The sequence below is a fragment of the Triticum dicoccoides genome, chromosome 7A (genome assembly GCF_002162155.2).
Source record: "Triticum dicoccoides isolate Atlit2015 ecotype Zavitan chromosome 7A, WEW_v2.0, whole genome shotgun sequence".
Taxonomy (NCBI): Eukaryota; Viridiplantae; Streptophyta; class Magnoliopsida; order Poales; family Poaceae; genus Triticum; species Triticum dicoccoides.
Genome location: NC_041392.1, coordinates 598,766,501 through 598,786,764, shown reverse-complemented (window position 1 = coordinate 598,786,764; position 20,264 = coordinate 598,766,501). Strand labels below are relative to the sequence as shown.

The 20,264-nt window shown below is 46.0% G+C and overlaps 3 protein-coding genes across 4 annotated transcripts; 1 reads left to right on the top strand and 2 right to left on the bottom strand.

The window, feature by feature from the left end:
• Window positions 1–2,925: 2,925 nt before the first annotated feature.
• On the bottom strand, window positions 2,926–3,961 carry LOC119330063. The gene has a single exon (XM_037603173.1). It carries the CDS (start codon window positions 3,926–3,928, stop codon window positions 3,242–3,244), a length of 687 nt encoding a protein of 228 aa, XP_037459070.1. The 5' UTR covers window positions 3,929–3,961; the 3' UTR covers window positions 2,926–3,241.
• Window positions 3,962–4,193: 232 nt separating this feature from the next.
• LOC119330062 lies at window positions 4,194–6,181 on the top strand. Of its 2 annotated transcripts, XM_037603172.1 has the most exons (4): window positions 4,194–4,527; window positions 4,786–5,062; window positions 5,290–5,631; window positions 6,051–6,181. In XM_037603172.1, the coding sequence occupies exons 1-3, from the start codon at window positions 4,359–4,361 to the stop codon at window positions 5,597–5,599; spliced, it is 756 nt and encodes a 251-aa protein (XP_037459069.1). In that variant the 5' UTR covers window positions 4,194–4,358; the 3' UTR covers window positions 5,600–5,631; window positions 6,051–6,181. The 2 variants fall into 2 exon arrangements, with proteins under 2 accessions (XP_037459069.1, XP_037459068.1); XM_037603171.1 differs by lacking the exon at window positions 6,051–6,181 and having other exon boundaries at window positions 4,195–4,527; window positions 5,290–5,780.
• LOC119330064 (lipid transfer-like protein VAS) lies at window positions 5,920–7,630 on the bottom strand. Its single transcript, XM_037603174.1, has 3 exons — window positions 7,006–7,630; window positions 6,413–6,475; window positions 5,920–6,132 (listed from the first exon to the last, which is right to left on the bottom strand). Exons 1-3 carry the CDS (start codon window positions 7,388–7,390, stop codon window positions 6,029–6,031), a joined length of 552 nt encoding a protein of 183 aa, XP_037459071.1. The 5' UTR covers window positions 7,391–7,630; the 3' UTR covers window positions 5,920–6,028.
• Window positions 7,631–20,264: the final 12,634 nt, after the last annotated feature.

Below are 20,264 nucleotides of genomic sequence, written 5' to 3'. Positions count from 1 at the left end.
GCGTCGTTCGTCGTGCCAATTCAGATAGCTGTGATTGGTTGACTAGAACGATTCACCTCCTATCCCGGATGTCCAAATGGAGAGGGCAGAGTGTTTTGAACGCCAACAACGCATAGAAATAAGAAGGCTTAACGTGCTTGACTGGAGAGATGGAAATGGCCGCCTTGTGGCTCCCGTTTCCCAACGTCAGAATGTTGGTGGACGAAGGCACGAGGGCCACGAGGACACCAGGCCCTATTTTTAAATCGATTTGGCAGTCCCTCGCCGACAGAATGTTCACAGAAATTCAGTAGCTGCAACATAAGGGCATCAACAAATTTGCTCCCGCGTCCGTGGTGGATCGGTTGGGAGGCGGTCATCCAATGCAAATTCAGGCTGATCCACCCAGCACGCCGGATTACATCAACGCCAGATCACATGCCCGATTACAGTCAAAAAGAGACAAGTATGATTAGTTTTTACATGGCCGAATCCAAAAAAATATCGGTCCGGCAGTCCCTGCAATTTTCTGCCCTGCCGGACCGACACCCAACGGTCTGCTCCCATATCAAGGTGTCGTTGCCGCCGCGTAGGCAACCTCCGTGTCTGCCTCCGCGTCCGCCTTCGCCTCGTCCTCATCGGCTGCCGCTACCAACTGATTTTTCTGCCCCTTCAACATCTCATAGCGGACGGATTGCACAGATCATTCTTGCATCGACATCCAAAGAGTCCAGATTCAAGGTCAACACCTTGGCGTCATCTGCATTGGCGGTGATCTTCAACTTCTTTTCCTCCAGCGCGGTCTTCCTCTCTTCGATCATGGTCCTTCTCTCTTCAAGCTTGAGCTTCTTGTCCATCGCCTCCATCAACAATGTGAACCTCTCCGCCTTTTCTCCTCCTTGAGGTCCGAGCACTTCACACATGCCTCCTCCTTCTTTGACAAGATGTCCTCGAACCTCTCCGCCAGCATGGCCGCCGCACCTTCTCGCTTCGCCCTCTCCTCCTCCCACTTCTTCCCCTATAAAAAATTTCTCACCTTCTTCGGCGGTTCTTGGGGTGGGTCAGTAGTGTTACTGGTTTCTTCCTCGGTGGCTTGGGCGACAGTTTTGGCTATGAAAAGGTTTCACTTGGGTTGCCCATTCAATTTCAAACAACAATATATGACGGTGAAGTTTTTCTTCTCCCACTTCTTGTACACCAAACAAGCACGAGAAGGCTACAAAGTGAAACAATGTCAACAATGCATATCCGGCTAGCGAGGAACAAAACTAAGCATGTCCGGCTAGTGAGCAACAAAACTAAGCATGTCCGGCTAGTGAACAACAAAACTAAGCATGCCTGGCTAGTGAGCAACAAACTAAGCATGATCGGCTAGTGAGCAAAAAAATAAGCATGTTCGGCTAGTGATCAACTTACTTGATTGGTGATTTGTGCACCGCTAGGCCACCGTGCGACGAGATGCTTCAAGTGCCCGCAATACTTGGACATGGCCTCTTGGATGGAGTACCATCGATTGTTGACGGACTTTGATTCACGGTTGTGGATGACCGCGTCGAAGTACGGGGCAAAATGCTTGTGTTCGTGTAACCAAATGTAAATGTTGTTCCAAAATGTTGTGCCCTTTTGCTACATGCCATGGATCAGATCGAGGCTAGTGGCCAACCATGGATAGCACAACGGCTCGTCCTCCCGCATGTTGAAGCTTTCTCATCTACCCTTCTTCTTTGGATCGCCGGCTCTATCATTCGGATCATCGTCCTCGCCATCCTTCCCCTCATGGTGTTGCTGTTCGACAGCCTTGTGCTACTCTTGTTGTGTGCCCACACCGGTCCAGGTGTAGGACTATTGTGTGCCCGTCTGGCTATAGGAAACTGTTGCTGCTGGTAGTTGCCGGACTGGGTCAGATCAGAGTCTTCCACCCGCCCGTCCTCATAGCCACATCCTCCTCCTTCGCCTCCGTCATGGATGATGTCGAGCATCTCCCTGTCGGGGGTCCTCGTACGCCGGATCCCCTGCTCTAGGCATTGGCGCGAACAGCGTGCATGCACCCATTTGCTCTCCACATGTCGTCCACGCCCGGACGAGCTACGACGAAGAATACTCGGAGAAGAGCGGCGACGCGTTTACGTCGATGGTGTAAGGCACCTTCCCGGCGGGGGTTCTGAGCTGCTTGGCGGCGTAGAAGTACAGAGGCTTGAAAGGCCCCGGCCCCGGCGCCGTCTATACTGTGGGCGCGCCCGTCTGGGTACCGCACCCTCTGGCACGAGCACCACCTCCACCGCCACCACCACACCCACTGGCGACCATTCGCTTCTTGAGATTCTCCTCCTTTGCGGCCTTCGCTTTCACACGACGAGTTTGCCACGTAGCCGAGCTGATCTTCCAGGTGAGCGTGATGCTCGGATCATCCGGCACCGCAGTCACCTCCATCTCCAACAGCCTGGTTCCATGCGTCGGCGACGGAAGGAAGAAAAGGGTGGGAAAAAAGGACGGGAATTAGGTGAAGAGCGGCGGGGGATGGAAGACGAGAGTGGAGGTTTTGGCGCGGAAACAGTGCAGGTTGGTACAAAAAGCGCGGGCTCCGCTTTCCTTTTGGGTGGGCCAGGGGATTAGAGCGCGACGTTTAGCGTGTCCGAACTCCGAACTCCCGCACCCCCTCCCCCCATTTGGTTCTGATTTGCGGAAAAATCATGGTCCGGACCGCGCCACGAACTGATACAGGACCGCGTTGGATGTCTTCCACGGTCCGGACAGCTCGATGCAGACATATGCGGGCGGTTTGAGGGTCGCCGTTAGAGATGGCCTAAGCAGTTGCAGATTCTTCCGTTATGTAGGAGTAGGCAGAGCGAGTCATGTTTGTTTCAGCTTTGATTGGTTTATTATTTGTGGACTCGCTTGAAGTACACTTTGAGATGTGTTAGACAATTGTATTGGAAATGGCCTGGATGCTAACAAATTCAGCTTCACTGGTAATGCTGATTTGATATACAACTGTTTGTTTCAACTTTCAGATTCAGGTTCACTGGCAAAGCTGAATCTGGTCTCGAAGCTCAAACAAACAGACCTGAGTGCGGAAGAAACACTTCGACATCCCTGCGGTGCAGAGACAGAGAGTGACTAACTGTGGGGTTGCAAAGAGATCCGTGGTACTATGAACACTGCAGAGCAGAGCGCAAGAAACATACTGGAGTATTACATGATATCGCAAGCCGATGAAGTGATAAAAATAAATTAACCAAACACAACATGATAACAGCACATATTAGTTCCTACTGCGCACCGGCGACGCGGCCGGGGCGGCCTCGCCGCGGGCCTCCTCGTCGTCGACCCATGACCAGTAGTGCCGCTTCACGGTGATGGCCGCGCCGCCGCCGTCGTGGCCCTCGCCCTCGCCGGCCTCCTCCGTGTCGAACTCGCCCTCCTCCGGGACGCCCTCCACGAGCTCCGCGTCCACCGCGTGCAGCACGTACCTGGCGGGGAGCCCCGGGTACGAGACGGACTCCCGCTCCTCCACGCGCGGCTCCGGGGCCGCCCCCAGGATCCGGACGCGGGCGCGCTCGCCGAGCTCCTCGACGACGGCGCGGGCCGCGGCGGCCTCCGGCGTCTCCCCGGGGCGCATCTTCTCGGAGAGCGGCCGCGCGGCCCGGCGGCGGAGCGTGCCATCGGAGAGCAGCTGGCGGGTCTCCACGAGGAGCGCGCCCCGGCGGTTGCGGATGCGCACGGTGGCGACGTGGACGGCGCGCACGACGAGGGCCGGCGGGGAGGAGGCCGCGGGCAGCAGCGTGCAGTCGCCGCAGGAGAGCTCCAGGAAGAGGTTGAGCAGGTTCTTGGTCCCCGGCGCGGATCCCCAGGAGGCGAGCGCCGGGCCCGGGAGGCGCGGCCGGAGGTACGCCGCGAGCGAGTCCAGCGTTGGGAAGGCCAGCGGCCGCGGCGGCGACGGCGGCCGCATCTGGTGCCCGTCGTCGATTTGGGGGCGGACGAGTTTCTTTCTCCTCCAGATGAGAATTCCTCCGGTGGGTTGCGTTGCCGGAACGGAAGCATGGCGCTCGGGCTTAGGGAATGCTGCTAGGCGTGGGCTCGGTTACATGGGCTAGTGGAGGCCCATACAAGAAAACAGCAACCCAGCACGAGCCGGATACGGAAGCGGAAGCCCAGCAGGAATCGGTGGAATCGATCACAAAACAGAAGGAAGCAATCGAGGTCTCTTGTCCCCAATCGCCACCGGAATTTCTAGACGCGTCCAAAATCCTCCCGGCGGCTGGGCTTCTCGCCGTCCGTCGCCGCCGGGCGACGCGTGCACGGCCGCTGTCGCCGAGGCCCGCACGGGCACCGAGGCTCTCCTCTCCTCTCCAGACAGGGCTTGCCTTCGCGGCTGGACGATGGATTTGGGGACGGAGAATCGCCTTGCGGCGTTGCTCCTCGAGGAGGCCCGGAGGCTGCGGATGCAGGCGGAGAAGGAAGGGGTGCACGCCTATCTGCAGAAACCTAACGTGAGGCACCGCCCCAACTCGCGGTTCCTTGCCGCCACCGTTCTTGGCGTTCAGCAAGGTCGGTTGGCTTCTCCTTGCTTTTGTTCGATGTTAATATGATTCATTGGTATCTGTTGGTTATTCTCAGTGCCCAGCTAATATGATTTACTAACTAAAAGCAGTTATATTGCAAATGACATGTCTTAGTAAAAAAAATTGCTAGTGCTCATATCCAAAAACTTTCATTTGAAACAAGATACTACTTTGTTGAGAATTGCCGTTAGAAATCCAGTTTGGAACTTTCTCGTCGAAATAAAATTTCTCTGTTTGTCTGCAGCAAATCGAGTTGTGGAGGTTAATGAGATGTGGCGTGCCAGGGAGAAGGAAATGGAGCTGGAATCAAAGATGAAAGCCAGAACCAGTGGTCGAATTGACTCGAGATCCCTGAAACGGAAGAACGACTCAAGAGACCAGAGCCCTGTCTCTAAGATCCAGCGAGACAGACCATATGGTGCTGGTGCATCATCTTCGTCGAGGGATTCACATAGCAGTTCTTATTCGGGCCGGGAGGATGGGCTAGGCGATGATGAAATCGAAGAGTTTCTTCGATCAAGGTCAGTTACAGTATCCGTAAACAACACAGGAGAAATTAAATAGTGAGAGAAAATCCGATATTAATTGAAGATCTGATCTTTCTGATATTATTTGTACTTTCCATGATCATAGTCTTACAATGTTCTCATTGTACTAAGAAATGTGGTTAGCCTATACATTTGTGTCTGCATATGCATAGGCCATCTATCTGCTCCAATTTTCACTAAACACACAATTTTTTTGTTAGGGTGAAGCGCGGACGAGGAGCCATTGGTTCTAGAATGGATGAGCCCGGTCCATACCTCAAGCCTCCATGCGGTAGGCAAGACAATTCAGCAAGTCCGGACGCAGGAGTGAAAGAAGACCGGAAGCGCCGAGTTTATGGTCCAGAGAAGCCACTATTTTTGAGATCTAAATCCTCAGACGAGGAGCCATCCACCTCGAAGCACAAGCACATAAAACAAGAAAAGAACAATAGCAGCAACCGAGAGAGAAAGAAGGACAACAACAGGTCCAAACATCACCACCGTGAACATAAAAGCCGAAGTAGGGAGTGATGGCTGATGATTAATCGGAATGTGGAGAAAAGGTTCACCCTTTGCCGCTAATTTGTGACCTGTTGAAATTATTGTATCAAATAAAACATGTCTCTTTTGAAGTGAATAGAAGGTCTTTTCTCTCATTGGTTTTTGGCCCTAGACTTCTACTTGGTGATTTGCGCTAGTTATGTGTTTGCAATTATGATGTGTTTTCGAAGTAGACATGCTCTGTTATGTTCTTCATTGTTCCGTCTCTCCCTTCTAAACAATCTACCCTTCGTTCTCATTTAATGACAATTGTAACCTAGATAGGCATACAGAATGGGATGCGTAGGCCATGTACAAAGGCACATGCAGTAAAATTTACGGAACGAAGTGACAACCAGATAGTTATGTTTATTGAGACGATACAGTTTTTTTTTTTACATAACAGTTCATACTCTCTTACTACGCCATGATCATCCACCAGATGAAACTGAAGCCTACAAATGAAGATGCGGCGATCAAGCTCAGGGGATGCGTGGTTCCTCCACTTGCCGTTGGCTTGGCAACTGCAGAAGAACAGAAGGGTGGGTTACTGGCAGTAGAAATTCAGTTAAGTTTCCTTTCAGAACAAAGGTCAGTTAAGTTTGAGATGGTTTCAGAAGAGAGGTTCAGGCTACCAATTGAAAGAACATCTCTGCCATCATTATGTTGGTTTCATGTGTACATTTTCCCGGTGTTTTAAGGCAGTAATTTTTAAAGTTATTCTAGCGAGACTAGAAATTTGTAAGTTTCTCTACTTCTGATCATCCTAGACAGCACTAAGATTGTTGTCTGAACTCAAATTACCTGTAGAAGCAGCAGTTCCCGTGGATGCTGAAGAAGCAGCTGTGCTACCTGCAGTGCCAGCATCTGCAAAAGAGAGTTAAAATCAGCATTGCTCAGCACGCCGTTGTACAAATCAACCTAATTATGGCATGATTGGTCGTATCAGTTGAGATAAGATCAGATCAGATCATCAATGAAGAGATCTTGCGTATGCACAATTGCAGCGGAAGATGATTGTGGTTCTGGTCTGACGAAGATCCAAACTTTGACACCCATTTCTCTACCCTCAGCTCTTCTGCAACCGGCAGATTACCTTTTTTGCATGCTGTTAACTACAGTAGTACCACTGCAAAGTACAGATTGATGGTAAAGATTTTTAAGAGAGACAAATGGCTGGCTCAGGTCAGGTGCATGAAACGACAAATTTTCGAGTAAGGAAACAACCCAGCTTGATCTGATCCAAGTACTACTGTTTCTGACAAACAAATAATTAAGTTTCAGATCAGCTTGGACGTACGTGCGTGCCGCGCTAGGCGCTAAACCAACCATCGACCCTGTCGGCAATGATAATGATGATGATGATTGACGAGAGCTCGGAAAGCGGGCGAACTTACCGGCGCCGGCGCTGTACTTGGCGCAGGTGGACGCGTCGGTGGTGACGCCGCAGCGCTTGGCGAGGAGCACCCCCTGCTCCGGCGCCACGCCGAACGCCTGCAGCGCGGCCCTGTTCATGAGGATGGCGCACATGCACGCCGCCTGCGTGGCCGCCGCCTCCTTGAGCGGGTCGCAGCACGACTCCGGCGGCGTGTCGGTGATGTTCAGGTAGCCCGCGCACGTCACGAGCTTCGACGCGCACGACGGCACCGCGCCGCGGGCGTCCGCGGGCGTCGTCGTCCCCTGCGCCGACGAGGGCGCGGCGGTCATGCAGCAGGCGACGGCCACGGCGATGGCGATGGCCACCGCCTGTGACAGAAGGCGCGCGCCGACACCGCTCCGCATCCTGCGCGCGAGAGCGAGGCTAGCCGCTGCGAGAGTGAACTAGTGTGAGTGCGTGAGAGCGAGCAAGGTGGTATGGTACTATATTCTTCGACAGTTCAGCTGCTGCATGGATCTAGTCTAGTTCTAGTCTAGCATGTGTGCCTGCAGGGTGGCTGGCGACGTGTACGTACGTGGGCTGGAATCTTCCTACGCTATGGCCGATCCAGTTCTGGAGAGGTGGTGGGCACGACAGGAGTCGTGTGGTATTGAGCATTATAACAAAATCACAATCCGCATTTTGGCATCAGTAGCTTAGTGATATAGTGCTATGATTTTCAACAAATACACTCCCTCCGTCCCAAGACACTTATTTTGGGACGGAGGGAGTAGGAGATAAAGGCATCTTCAACGGAGACCCGTCAAACTCTCGCATGTGGTGTTAGGATAACTTATGTTTGCTTTTGCAATCCAATGAGGATCTCGGTCGTGAAACTGTCTGGACGTCCTAATTTTGGTATTTTAGAGACAAACTCAGGGGAGTTTTGTCATTCTCTCTCTCCTTTCAACCGAACACTAAACCACAAATATCATACCACAAATTTACCGATGGGTGGGGGTACAACCGCTGGGAGTCGAACACGGGACTTTGAGTTGCATGCCTAGGAGGGTGATATTTACGATCAGACTTAATTATTCATGCGTCCTTCAAATTATAACATTTCAAATAGTTTGACTTTTTCTGCCGGTATTTACTTTTCTCGACGGGTATCGAGAAATGCGGTAATCGCGCGGTATCTCTTCCAGCAACCAAAACCCTTGATCTTGGCTCTGCCACAAATGATAGACCTAGTTCTGCAATCTTGTAGAAGCCCCGGTCGTCATGTGTGAACTCGGTGTTTCTATTCCGGAAGATGGCGACGAGCACCTCCAATACCCTCGTGAGCAGGTTGCCCCTCGGCACCCTATGTTGAATTTTTTTATGCGCCCTCCTATGTTGATAAAGCATCGTGTTGGCAAAGAAATGTACTATGGAAACGCCCATGGGCCAACGTCAGCATGCCGAACGCGGTCGCCAAGCCGTGGGCCTGTTTAACATTTTTCAAGTACTTGATTAATATTTTTAGAAACCTATATTTTTATTTCTACTTTTTCATACACATTATACATTTTTTGTATACATTATGAACATTTTTTACATACATAATTAACAAATTTAAAACACATAATTATTTATGTCAACTTTTCCATCACATTATACATTTTTGTATACATCAGAAACATTTTGTATATACATGTTTAACATATTTCAAAGACATAATTAATAATTTTGCTACATATGTCTACCTTCTCCTATACACACTGTACAATTTCGTTACATTAGAAACATTTGGCAAATGTGCGATTAACATTTTTCAAATTTATGTGTAAAGTGATTTCTAATATATATATATATATATATATATATATATATATATATATATATATATATATAAAGTGATTTCTATATAGAATATTTTGAAATATAAGCAAAATAAAAAATAAAGCAAGAAACGAAATAAAAAATGTGAAAAGAACGCCGAAGGTTTGTGGTCCGTGCTGGCCCAGCCCATTCTGGCAGCTGTTTGAAGCGAAATGTGCCATTGTCTCCACGGGGTCACCACCAGAAAAATGTTGATCATGTATTAAAAAATGAATAAAATTGTTGATTATGTATACAAAAAATGTTAATCTAGCATTTTAAAAATGTTGAACAATTATGTTAATCAAGCATTTGGAAAATGTTGAGTGTGTATAGAAAAAAATGTTGACCATGTGTTAAAAGAATGTTAGTATTGCATTTAGAAAATGTTAATCAAGCATTTGAAAGAATGTTAAATGTGCATAGAAAAAATCTTGGCCATGTGATAGAAAATGTTAATCTACTGTTGAAAAAATGTTAGTCAAGCATTTGAAAGGTTTAAAAAGTGTGTGTAGGGAAAATGCTGACCATGTATTCAAACATGTTAATCTTGTATCTGAAAAATGTTAATCAAGCATTTGATTTTTTTTAAAAGTCTATAGAAAATATGTTGACCATGTATTAAGAAATGTTAAATTTGTAATAGAAAGATGTTAAACATGCATTAGAAAAATCTTGTTGACATATACAAAAAGTATAGAATGAAAACAAAAGAAGGGAAGAAAACAAACAAATAAAAAGCCACAAACGAAACTAACATAAACCCAAGAAAAAGGAAAATAAGAAATATAACAGAAGAGAAAAATGCAGAAAGAATGAAAACAAAACAAAAAACCGGAGAAGAAAAAAGAAAAGAAACAAAATAAAATAATACAAAAAAGCATTGAAAACCAAGAAAGTAACAAAAAACCGAAGAATGAAACAAGGATAATATGTAAGAAAAGGAAAAAGATAAAAAAATGGACGAAACAAAAATAATAACAAAAAATCGGAGAAAATAAATAAGAAAAGCAAAAAAATAAATGGGGAAAAAAAACCCAGAGAAAACCAAATAAAAATGAAGAAAGAAAAGAAAGAAAAACCCCAGTAAAAACAGGAAAAAGAAAATGGACCGGCGTGAAAAACCGGCTTGCTTTCCTTCTTCTAGTAGTTCACGACCACATATTGTTCACGAAGAAGATGTTGGCGTAGTGGCTAGCAGTGCCTCGAAGGAACAAGCAGGTCCTAGGATCGATTCATCCCAAGCGCCTCAAAAAATGAGTTCATGGGCCGGCCCGTAACAACCACGACCGAAAAAACTCAACGCGAGATTTCCTCTCGACTCGCTTAAGGCGAGAAATAGTCGTTGCGCTTATATAGAGTACAAACAGTACCATACGCATTGTGCAGATTGTTTAAACGGATCAGCTCATATAGTCTCTTCCAACCAGTTTTGGGTACCTTCAAGAAACTGCTCTTCAAAGTTGAAAATAGGACTGCAATAGAGATAAGTCATATCCTAGGGTCATATGCTAGTTGCCCGGGTCAAGTAATCAATACAGAGAAATCTACCATAATATTTAGCAAGAATACCTAGCATCAGCAGAAGAATATGATCATGTCAGCATTGCATATTACAAAGGAGGGAAGAACAGAGAAGTATTTAGGGCTGCTAGTGTACATGGAAGATCAAAAGAAAAAGCATTTGCCTACCTCAAAGACAAAATTTGGAGGAAAATTTAGGGATGGGAAGAAAAATGCTCTCAACGGCAGGTAAAAAGATTCTAATAAAGGCCGTAGCCCAAACAGTTTCGGTCTTTGCAATGGCATGTTTTGATCTGACCAAGACTTTATGTAACCAAATTAGTGAAATGATCTGCAGATACTGATGGAGCAATATGGACAAAGAACATAAAATCCATTGGGTTAGTCGGGAACATATGATGCTACCAAAGAAGGATGGAGGGCTAGGTTTCAGATGTCTCCATGTGTTTAATAAAGCCATGTTGGCAAGGCAAGCATGGAGGTTAGCAAATGCGCCCAACTCTCTTTGCGCTAGAGTTCTATCTGCTAAATACTACCCATCAGACCCTAAAAAAAAATACTACCCATCAGGTCAGTTATTAGAGCAGTGCCAAAGGATGGCATGTCTTATTCATAAAGAAGCGTCCTTAAAGGAGTTGAACTGCTAAGAGAAGGAGTAATCCGGAGAATAGGCAATGGTGAGAAGGTGAACATATGGAACAACCCATGGATCCCATGAGGCCAGAGTAGAAAACTAGCTATTCCCCAAAGAAGGAATGCTATCCTCCACAAAGTCTCGGACCTAATTAACCCAGTAGACGGTGACTGGGATGAGGACCTAATAAAAGAAACATTTAATGAGGAAGACGGAGAGGAAATTCTGCAAATACCAATCGGCGAAGGCAACGAGGACTGGCTTGCTGTTTGACACGAGAAAAATCATCTAGGGACTCCGCGAGAAGGGAAGGGGAGCGTATTTCTCTCTTGCGCCGGGGAAAAGAAGAAAAGAAAATTTGCGGGCGTGCCAGTGTACCGTAGTACACAAAGAAAAGGATGCGGGAAACGAGTATTTCATTAATCTCATTGTAGAAACAAAAGTACAAGATCTCGTAAACAAAAAGTGCGCTCCGTGGCCTACTAGCGCGGCCAGCCTGACTATGGCGATCGCGGTCTCCTGGTTCCCGGGGCCTCGGAAGGCTCCCGGTTAATTACTCCCGCGGGTTGCTCCGCGAGATACCTCCGATTAAGCTGCATGGTCGTCTTCGTCGTCTTCGCTTCGCGTTCTCCATGTATGATGATGGTGGTGTGTGTGGGCGGCGGCAGAGCCCGTGTCCTCGCCGGTACACGCGCCGCAAGTAGTGTGGCCTTTGTGGTGGCGACGCCCGCCCTCGCCGTCGTGCCTCGTCGGTTTTTGCGACGTTGGAGTAGTTGGTGTTGGGGTAGCATGGGTCGCGGTCGGCTCAGACATCTTGATGACCTGTTGCTTCATCGGGGTGTTCAAGGAGCTACGCCTTGCGGGAGTAATGGTTTGGGGAGACCGGCATCAGTGTAAAATAAACTGACACACGCTCATATTGGCATGGCCAGGGTGGTTGGCGCCTCATCTTCGCTAGACGCCAAGTATTTGGCGGTCTGCCAAGGCAAAGGCGCCGCCTCACGGGGCCATGGAAAGTGGTGTCGCAAAGGCCGCATCGCCTTGGGCTGGTACTACGCGAAAGAGTGACCTGTGCGCCGGCGAAGCCATGGACCTGTACACCAAGGACCTGTCCGCCATGATGGGTGCGCCTCTCGAAGGAGGGACCGGTCTTGGACAGCGTTGTTGCAATCTTTAGTTCAGTAAAGGATCTGTATGCCATTGACCTGTTCATCGGGGATGCGGGCCTTATGAAGGAGGAACCGGTCTTAGACCCGTCGTTGCGGATATTGGTTCCACCAAGGACCTGTATGTCGTGATGGGAAAGGCGGGTCTCGGGCTGCGTTGTCGGCGAGCTCCGGTTCCGCCATGCCGTCTCCTCCAAGAGTGTAATGTGAAACCTGTATGCCGTGATGAAAAAAGCGGGTCTCGGGCTGCATCGTCAGCGAGCTTCGATTCCGCCACGCCGTCTCATCCAAGAGTGTGATGCCAAGCATGTACGCCAGTGTACCCTTTGCCATAAACCTGTTCACCGTGGCCCTGTTCGTCGCCATCTGTGTGTCGCGACCTGTACACCGTGGGGGTGTTCACCAAGCGCCATGAAGGCTGCGATGGTAGGGCGCCGGGGCTAGCGGTTGGGCTGCGTCGTTGGAGAGCTCCGGCTGCTCCCGAGTAATCTCCAGCCAAGAACATGACACCTGAAAATGAACGGCTTGGCGTAGACAAACCCCAACGATGTCGGTGCAGTTTTTCTGGTCTAGTGAAGTCGTCTTCGACGGCGGCGACAAAGCGATCACACAAGCGTCGTCGTCTCCGATGTCTGGCACATACTCTAGGTGTAGTGCACACATGCTGGATGGCAGGGAGAGAAACAAAAGAAAAAGTAATTAGACGATCATCTCACCATCAGGCAACATGAGCTTGGTGTTCATATCGTCGAAGTCCTTGCCGCTCTTGCATGGATGGCCGCCGATCTCCGTTGCGGCTGCGTTAATTCCTGCAAGATGTGATTTGCCTCTGGTGTTTTGCAAAGTGGTTTGCCGGGGATGAATGGATGTGTGCGTGGTAGAATAGATAGATGTTGTGTTGCGTGAAGGATGGATGGATCTCTCCCGTGCGTGAGTTATGATGGATGTGTGCCTGATCGCCGGTTGTGTGCTCCGGTGACGAATGGATGGATGTGGTGCTAGCAGGTCTTTTTTCTGGACGTATGTGCGTGATCAATGGATGCGGTAGCCTTGCGGCGTGATGGCGTGGATGGATCTCGTGTGCGTTGGCGAATGGCGGCGGCCTTGGGCGGTTTCTCCCCCCGTGCCCCATTTGCTTGAGCATCTATTTATAGGCAGGAGGTGAAGCCCTCCGCGCCCGTAACCTCCCGATTTTCCTGGAAGCGATATGGATGGAAACATGTTGATCTTCTTCGTATGTTTATCCCTTCGACTGATCTTCTTGACCCACACTCCTGCAAAAGAAAATAACACGTACGTATTTAGTTAGTTTTCAACTGACTGCAGGTGGGTCAGTGCATTTGCCAAACATGTGACTTCGGCCGTCCTGGATGTTCATCCATTTTCATCTTATTTTGAACTGTTTGTACGGGTATTCGAGTATGTGCGCGCGCTTGCTGGCCGGTATACAGGTATTTTTGTACATAGTTATACATGCCGGTCGTGGCGGCCGCTGCGTACTCCGGTATGTATTGCGCTCCTAGACGTGCGAGTTGCCGCTCTAGTAGGTCGGATGCCTGCATGTAGTACGTAGGCAATTTTTGCCATGCACCACGTACATACTCAAGAGATCAGGTCAATGCATGCATGCACTAGTCTGCGAGCATACATATATATTCTTTCCTGTGTATACCTACAAAAAGTATTCAAAGTTTCTGCTTTCTTTAGTACAAAATCACGTCGAACACTTGCGTGGCACTTTGATAAAATGGGTTTATTTTCTGTGAAATCAGCTTATCGAGTGGCCATTGAAACAGATGCAAGGAAGTCTATCCACGGTATTGCCTCTGCATCTGGCACAACAGCTGACCACTTACCTTTTGAGTGGGAGAAAATATGGAGGCTTTCGCTACCGGCAAAAATCTTGCACTTTTTATAGAGAATGGCGAGAAACGGTCTGCTCTGAGACAAAAACTAATTCATGGAGGAGTTAAAGCAGAACCATGGTGTCCAGTATGTTTACGTACTCATGAGGATGGAGGGTACACCTTCTTCAAATGCAAACAGGTGAAGCACATCCGGAGAGCGGCTCAGACGGAGGATATAAGGAAAAATCTTAGCGTTTGTTGTAGTCCGAAAGATGTGCTCATTCAAATTTTTAAGCTTGATCAGAGAAAGAGTGCAACAACAAGTATTCTTATGTGGCTTTGGTAGCATGAGAGAAATAAAGCTAATAAAGGGGAGGCTATAAGAAGTACTCCATCCGTTTCTAAATATTTGTCTTTTTATAGATTTCAAATGGACTATCACATATGGATGTATAGACATATTTTAGAGTGTAGATTCACTCATTTTGCTCCGTATATAGTCACTTGTTGAAATCTCTATAAAGACAGGCCCGTCGATGAGGGGGAGCGAGGTGAGTGACCGCACAGGGACCCCAAAATCGTGGGGCCCCCGTCGAGAGAAAAACCCTTCGTACTATGATGCCTCCCTGCCGCTAAAAGATCGCTACAAAAACCAGATAAGGAAAGTAGGAAACTAACGTGCGGGAGGCCCAAATAACACAATTCCAGAGAAGAAGGTTGGAGGCCCAATAGCACGATGACAAGACTGGATACAGATCGCCTGATTCCAGCGATTGCAGACGAACAAGCAGCGTCTCGCCTCTCGCGAGCGGCGATCGGGGATTGACGAAGGCCCTAGCAGTCGTGCCGGCGCCAGCGCAGTTACCTCCGATCTATTCCTATTGCTGGTCGTCTTGCTGCATGAAGACGCAACAGCCGTGGACTGCGGTTCGTTCGTCACTTCAATCAGGACCTACAAAGTGTGTTTTAATCTCCAAGTGCAAGGTTCTATTTTCAGTTCATTTTCTTGTATACGAATGAACTATTCATCTGGTGATTGTTACTATTAGAAAATAATTAGATTCTGTTTGATCAATGATCACTTATAATTTGTTAGGTATTTTTTTCTAAGTCTTCATCATGTCTACTAGACTTAGGAAGCATGAAACTGGTACTACAAAGCGTAAGAAGAAACAAAGACTTGTAGTGGAGGCTCAATCTCTAATAGGTTCCCTTGATACATATTTGGTGAAAGACCCCCAATATAATTCTGCAAATCAAACTACAGATGTTAATGTTGGTGATGCTCATGATGATGATGCAACAGAGGTTGAGGCTCATGATGCATAAATTGATGATGGTAATGTTGCCAGTGAAGGTCCTTTTTGCAACGAAGATATGATTGAAGATTTTATTTCAAGAAATATTAGACAGATGCTCCTTTTTGGTAGAACATGAGGTTTGTTCATTGCTTGCAATCCCTTTTGACTTTTTAACATTAGTGTTGATATATGCCTAACAAGGTACAAATAAAACAGACTTGCAATTATATAATAAAGTGACAATATGCTTTACGCATAATAATTCTTCTGTTATGTGAACTGTTTAAAATTTTGGGCCACATTTTGGTTTTCGCCCGGGGCCTCGAATTTCTGGAGGCGGCCCTGTATAAAGACAAATATTTAGGAACGGAGGGAGTACAATTGAAATTCTAGAATCCCTGGAAATTCATGATAGAGAATTCGACGAGTTTTGCAAGAGGAAATGTACTAAAATAACGACCAAGGGTAGTTGTTGGAAACCGCTCGAGAAAAATTATCTAAAGTCAATATAGATGGAGCCTTCACAAAGGAGACAAAGAAGGAATGATGGGGTTTCATCATTAGAAACTCTGAAAGAGGAGTAGAAGCAACAGGGGCAGGGAGATTGTCAAGACTCTATGAAGCAATTCAAGCAGAAACAATTGCCATGTTATATGCTGCAGAGAGAGCAAGTGAGCTGGGATGCAGGAATGTAATCTTTGAAACGGATGCATTGGTGTTGAAACAAGCTATCGATGAAGACACCTACGATAATTCAGTTTTCGGTGCCCTGTTCAGAGAAGCAAAGTTTAAAATATTGTACTATTTTCAATCTGCTTTTATCAACTGGTGTCCCAGATCCTGTAATGTAGCTTCCCATAAGCTAGCGTCGTCTGGCGTGAGTTTGGTTGAGCCAGATATATGCATGTGGTTGTCAGATGTACCAAGCTACCAAGCTTTGTAACTGAAGCGGTTGCCATCGATTTTGTTGGCCCGTATGTGTAATGGACAGGCCCGTCGATGAGGGGGAGCGAGGTGAGCGACCGCACAGGGATCCCAAAATCGTGGGGCTCCCGTCGAGAGAAAAACCCTTCATACTATGATGCCTCCCTGCCGCTAAAAGATCGCTACAAAAACCAGATAAGGAAAGTAGGAAACTAACGTGCGGGAGGCCCAAATAACACAATTCCAGAGAAGAAGGTTGGAGGCCCAATAGCACGATGACAAGACTGGATACAGATCGCCTGATTCTAGCGATTGCAGACGAACAAGCAGCGTCTCGCCTCTCGTGAGCGGCGATCGGGGATTGACGAAGGCCCTAGCAGTCGTGCCGGCGCCAGCGCAGTTACCTCTGATCTATTCCTATTGCTGATTGTCTTGCTGCATGAAGACGCAACAGCCGTGGACTACGGTTCGTTCGTCACTTCAATCAGGACCTACGAAGTGTGTTTTAATCTCCAAGTGCAAGGTTCTATTTTCAGTTCATTTTCTTGTATATGAATGAACTATTCATCTGGTGATTGTTACTATTAGAAAATAATTAGATTCTGTTTGATCAATGATCACTTATAATTTGTTAGGTATTTTTTTCTAAGTCTTCATCATGTCTACTAGACTTAGGAAGCATGAAACTGGTACTGCAAAGCGTAAGAAGAAACAAAGACTTGAAGTGGAGGCTCAATCTCTAACAGGTTCCCTTGATACATATTTGGTGAAAGACCCCCAATATAATTCTGCAAATCAAACTACAGATGTTAATGTTGGTGATGCTCGTGATGATGATGCAACAGAGGTTGAGGGCTCATGATGCATAAATTGATGATGGTAATGTTGCCAGTGAAGGTCCTTTTTGCAACGAAGATATGATTGAAGATTTTATTTCAAGAAATACTAGATAGATGCTCCTTTTTGGTAGAACATGAGGTTTGTTCATTGCTTGCAATCCCTTTTGACTTTTTAACATTAGTGTTGATATATGCCTAACAAGGTACAAATAAAACAGACTTGCAATTATATAATAAAGTGACAATATGCTTTACGCATAATAATTCTTCTGTTATGTGAACTGTTTAAAATTTTGGGCCACATTTTGGTTTTCGCCCGGGGCCTCGAATTTCTGGAGGCGGCCCTGGTAATGGAATATAGTTTCCTTTCAAATAAAGAAGGTTCCCCTGTTTTCTAGGGTGATTTCTTCTCTTATTTTTTAAGGACGGGTTTCCTTTGGTATTTTACCTTTTCCCTTTTCTTTTTTTGGTTTTCTAATTCATGTTTTTTCAAATTCGTGATTTTTCCCTAGTTTTTGAACTTGTTCCAAATGTGCAAATAGTTTTGCAAACTCGTGCACTTTTTGTCAGATTCCCGAACTTCTTTCAAATTCATGATTTGCTTTCAATTTTCTAGAATTTTTCAAATTTGCAATTTTTTTTATCAAATTCGTAACTTTTCAATTCATGATTTTTTTTGAATTTGTGAACTTTTGCTGGTAACAAACTTTTCTCAAAACCGTAACTTTTTCCAAATTTGTAAACTTTTTAGAATTCATGAACTTACAAGAATTTTAGCAGGGGCCTTGACTTGAACTCCCCCGCCGGCATGCCGCAAACTACAGTTGGTAACCGGTCGAGCTAGCCACTCTTCTTAGCCAAATCATAGCGCAAATGCTTAACTAATAGCAAACAAGGCGGAGCCCTCGCGTGAACAAAATTTCTTCAGAAACGCGAATTTCTTTTCAAAATTCGAAAAACTTCTAAAACACGGACAATTTTGAAAAAAGTGAAAAAATGAAAACATGAACAATTTTTTTATATAGTCTGAACAAAATTTTAATGAACATTGAACATTTATGTAATATACGCCAAACAATTTGTAAGAACACATTGAACAATCTCTTAATATACGACGAACAAGTTTTCAAAATACACAATGAACATTTTGTAGTATACATTGAACAATCCCTTAATATATGATGAACAAGTTTTCAAAATACACAATTAACATTTTGTAGTATATGTTGAACAATCTCTTAATATACGATGAACAAGTTTTCAAAATACACAATGAACATTTTGTAGTATATGTTGAACAATCTCTTAATATACGATGAACAAGTTTAAAATACAAGATGAACAATTTCTTAATATACAACAAACCTTTTTTTAATACGCGGAGGACCTTTTATATACTACAAAATGAAAAGCAGAGAAAAGAAACAGCAAAAAAAAGCAGAGAAAAGGAAAAAATGAAATAAAAAATAGAATAAAACATGGTTAAAAAAGGAAAAACCGTTTCAGGGAACCTTCTAGAAGGTTCCCTAAACAGGCCAGGAACGTTCCAGAAGGTTCCCAAAACCGGAACGTTTCCCCAAAGATACCGCAACGAAGAAACAGGAGGGGAGCGAATGCTGGGCCGGCCCAAGTGGGAGCGACAGGTTGCTCGCTCTGAGCGAAGCTGCGGAGATTTTTTTTTCTCAAAAAAAAAAGCTGCGAAGATTTGACGCTAACGAGCGTCATATAGGAATCACCCGTTCCTATGGTTGGAACTTTGTGCGCCCGTTATAGTGCATTCTGCAACTTGGCACACACTCCCTCCGTTGTGGGCCAGCCCACTTACTTTTTTCTTTATGTTTTAAACCCAAAAAAACATGCGCGCACCATTCGGTTCAGTAAGAAAAACACTAAACAACTTGGTCGCCGGACCGGTTGTGCTAGTTTCCTTGTTTTATTCTTTTATATGCAACGCTTAAAAAGCAGTTATTTCCTGTTTTTTTTCTTTTTTTTATTTATTTCCTTAAATTCGCATAAAAATCAAATTCATGAACTTATTGTTTCAACTTTGTGAAAATTTTCTTCAAAATCGATGAACTTTTTCCAATTGACGAAAATTTTCAATTTTTGTGACCATTATTCAAATTGATGATTCTTTTAAAAAAATCAATGAACTTTTTTAAAAGTCAGTATTTTTTTCCAAATCAATTATTTTTTTAAGTTTGATTAACTTTTTCCAAATTTGTGTCTTTTTTTCAAAATTGATGAACTTTTTTCGAAAATCGATGTACGTTTTCTCCAATGCATGATTTTTTTTATAAAATCCTTAAACCTTATTTGATTTCACAAATTGTTTCATAAATAATAAAAAATTGACAGTTTTTTTCTACCACATCAACAACACAAAAACGAAAAAGAAACTAGCAAACAACCAACAAGGACTAGCGGGAGGCAAGTTGTGTTGCTGGGTCGTAGCCCGCTCGGGCGCGTATGAGCACCGGCGCTACTTCCACGCGGAAGGTAGCGCCTTAGGCCTCTCCCGGTGCTCCACCGTGTACGGATGCTAAGGATGCCTCAAAAGCCAAAAAATGATGTGGCAAAGCTATTAAAGAGGAGAGAGAGCATTATGGTGCCCCAGGAGGAAACGGTTCTAAGCACGTGAACCTATGCAAAGTACCTCCTGACCAATGCATGAAGGAGTTTTATTGATAAAGAATTAACTAAACCAAGCTTAGCAACAAAAGCTAAGTACCCATGCATTGGGGACATTAGTTGCCAAGACAATTAATGCAGTTAGCATCTCACCTTAGCACCAATGCATTGCAGGAGGTCTTAGGAGCCCCCCACGAGACGATCGAGTCATCACTCGTGAATGGCCGGTGGCCCACATAGCCATGCACAAGTGCCAGTTGTTGGGTCCCTAGTGCTTAAGGGTCTAGGGAGGAGGCCTCAGGGTCACCATAGTTGTCAAGCTGGTCGGTCCTGAACGGTGGCACACACAACTGGTTCTTGGTGGCACCAAACACCATGAAAATGAGCGTCACATAGAATAAGCCATCTGCCATAGTCTGGCAGCCTCCCATTTGCCGAGCTGCAAGGCAAGCTAGTCGTAGCCTTCAATGGCTTGCCATGAGGGCTTCAGGATGCCGCAGAGCGTGAGGAAAACGAGGATGAAGAGGTAGAATGTGAGATGTCCCACTAGTGATTGTGATAGACGTTGGC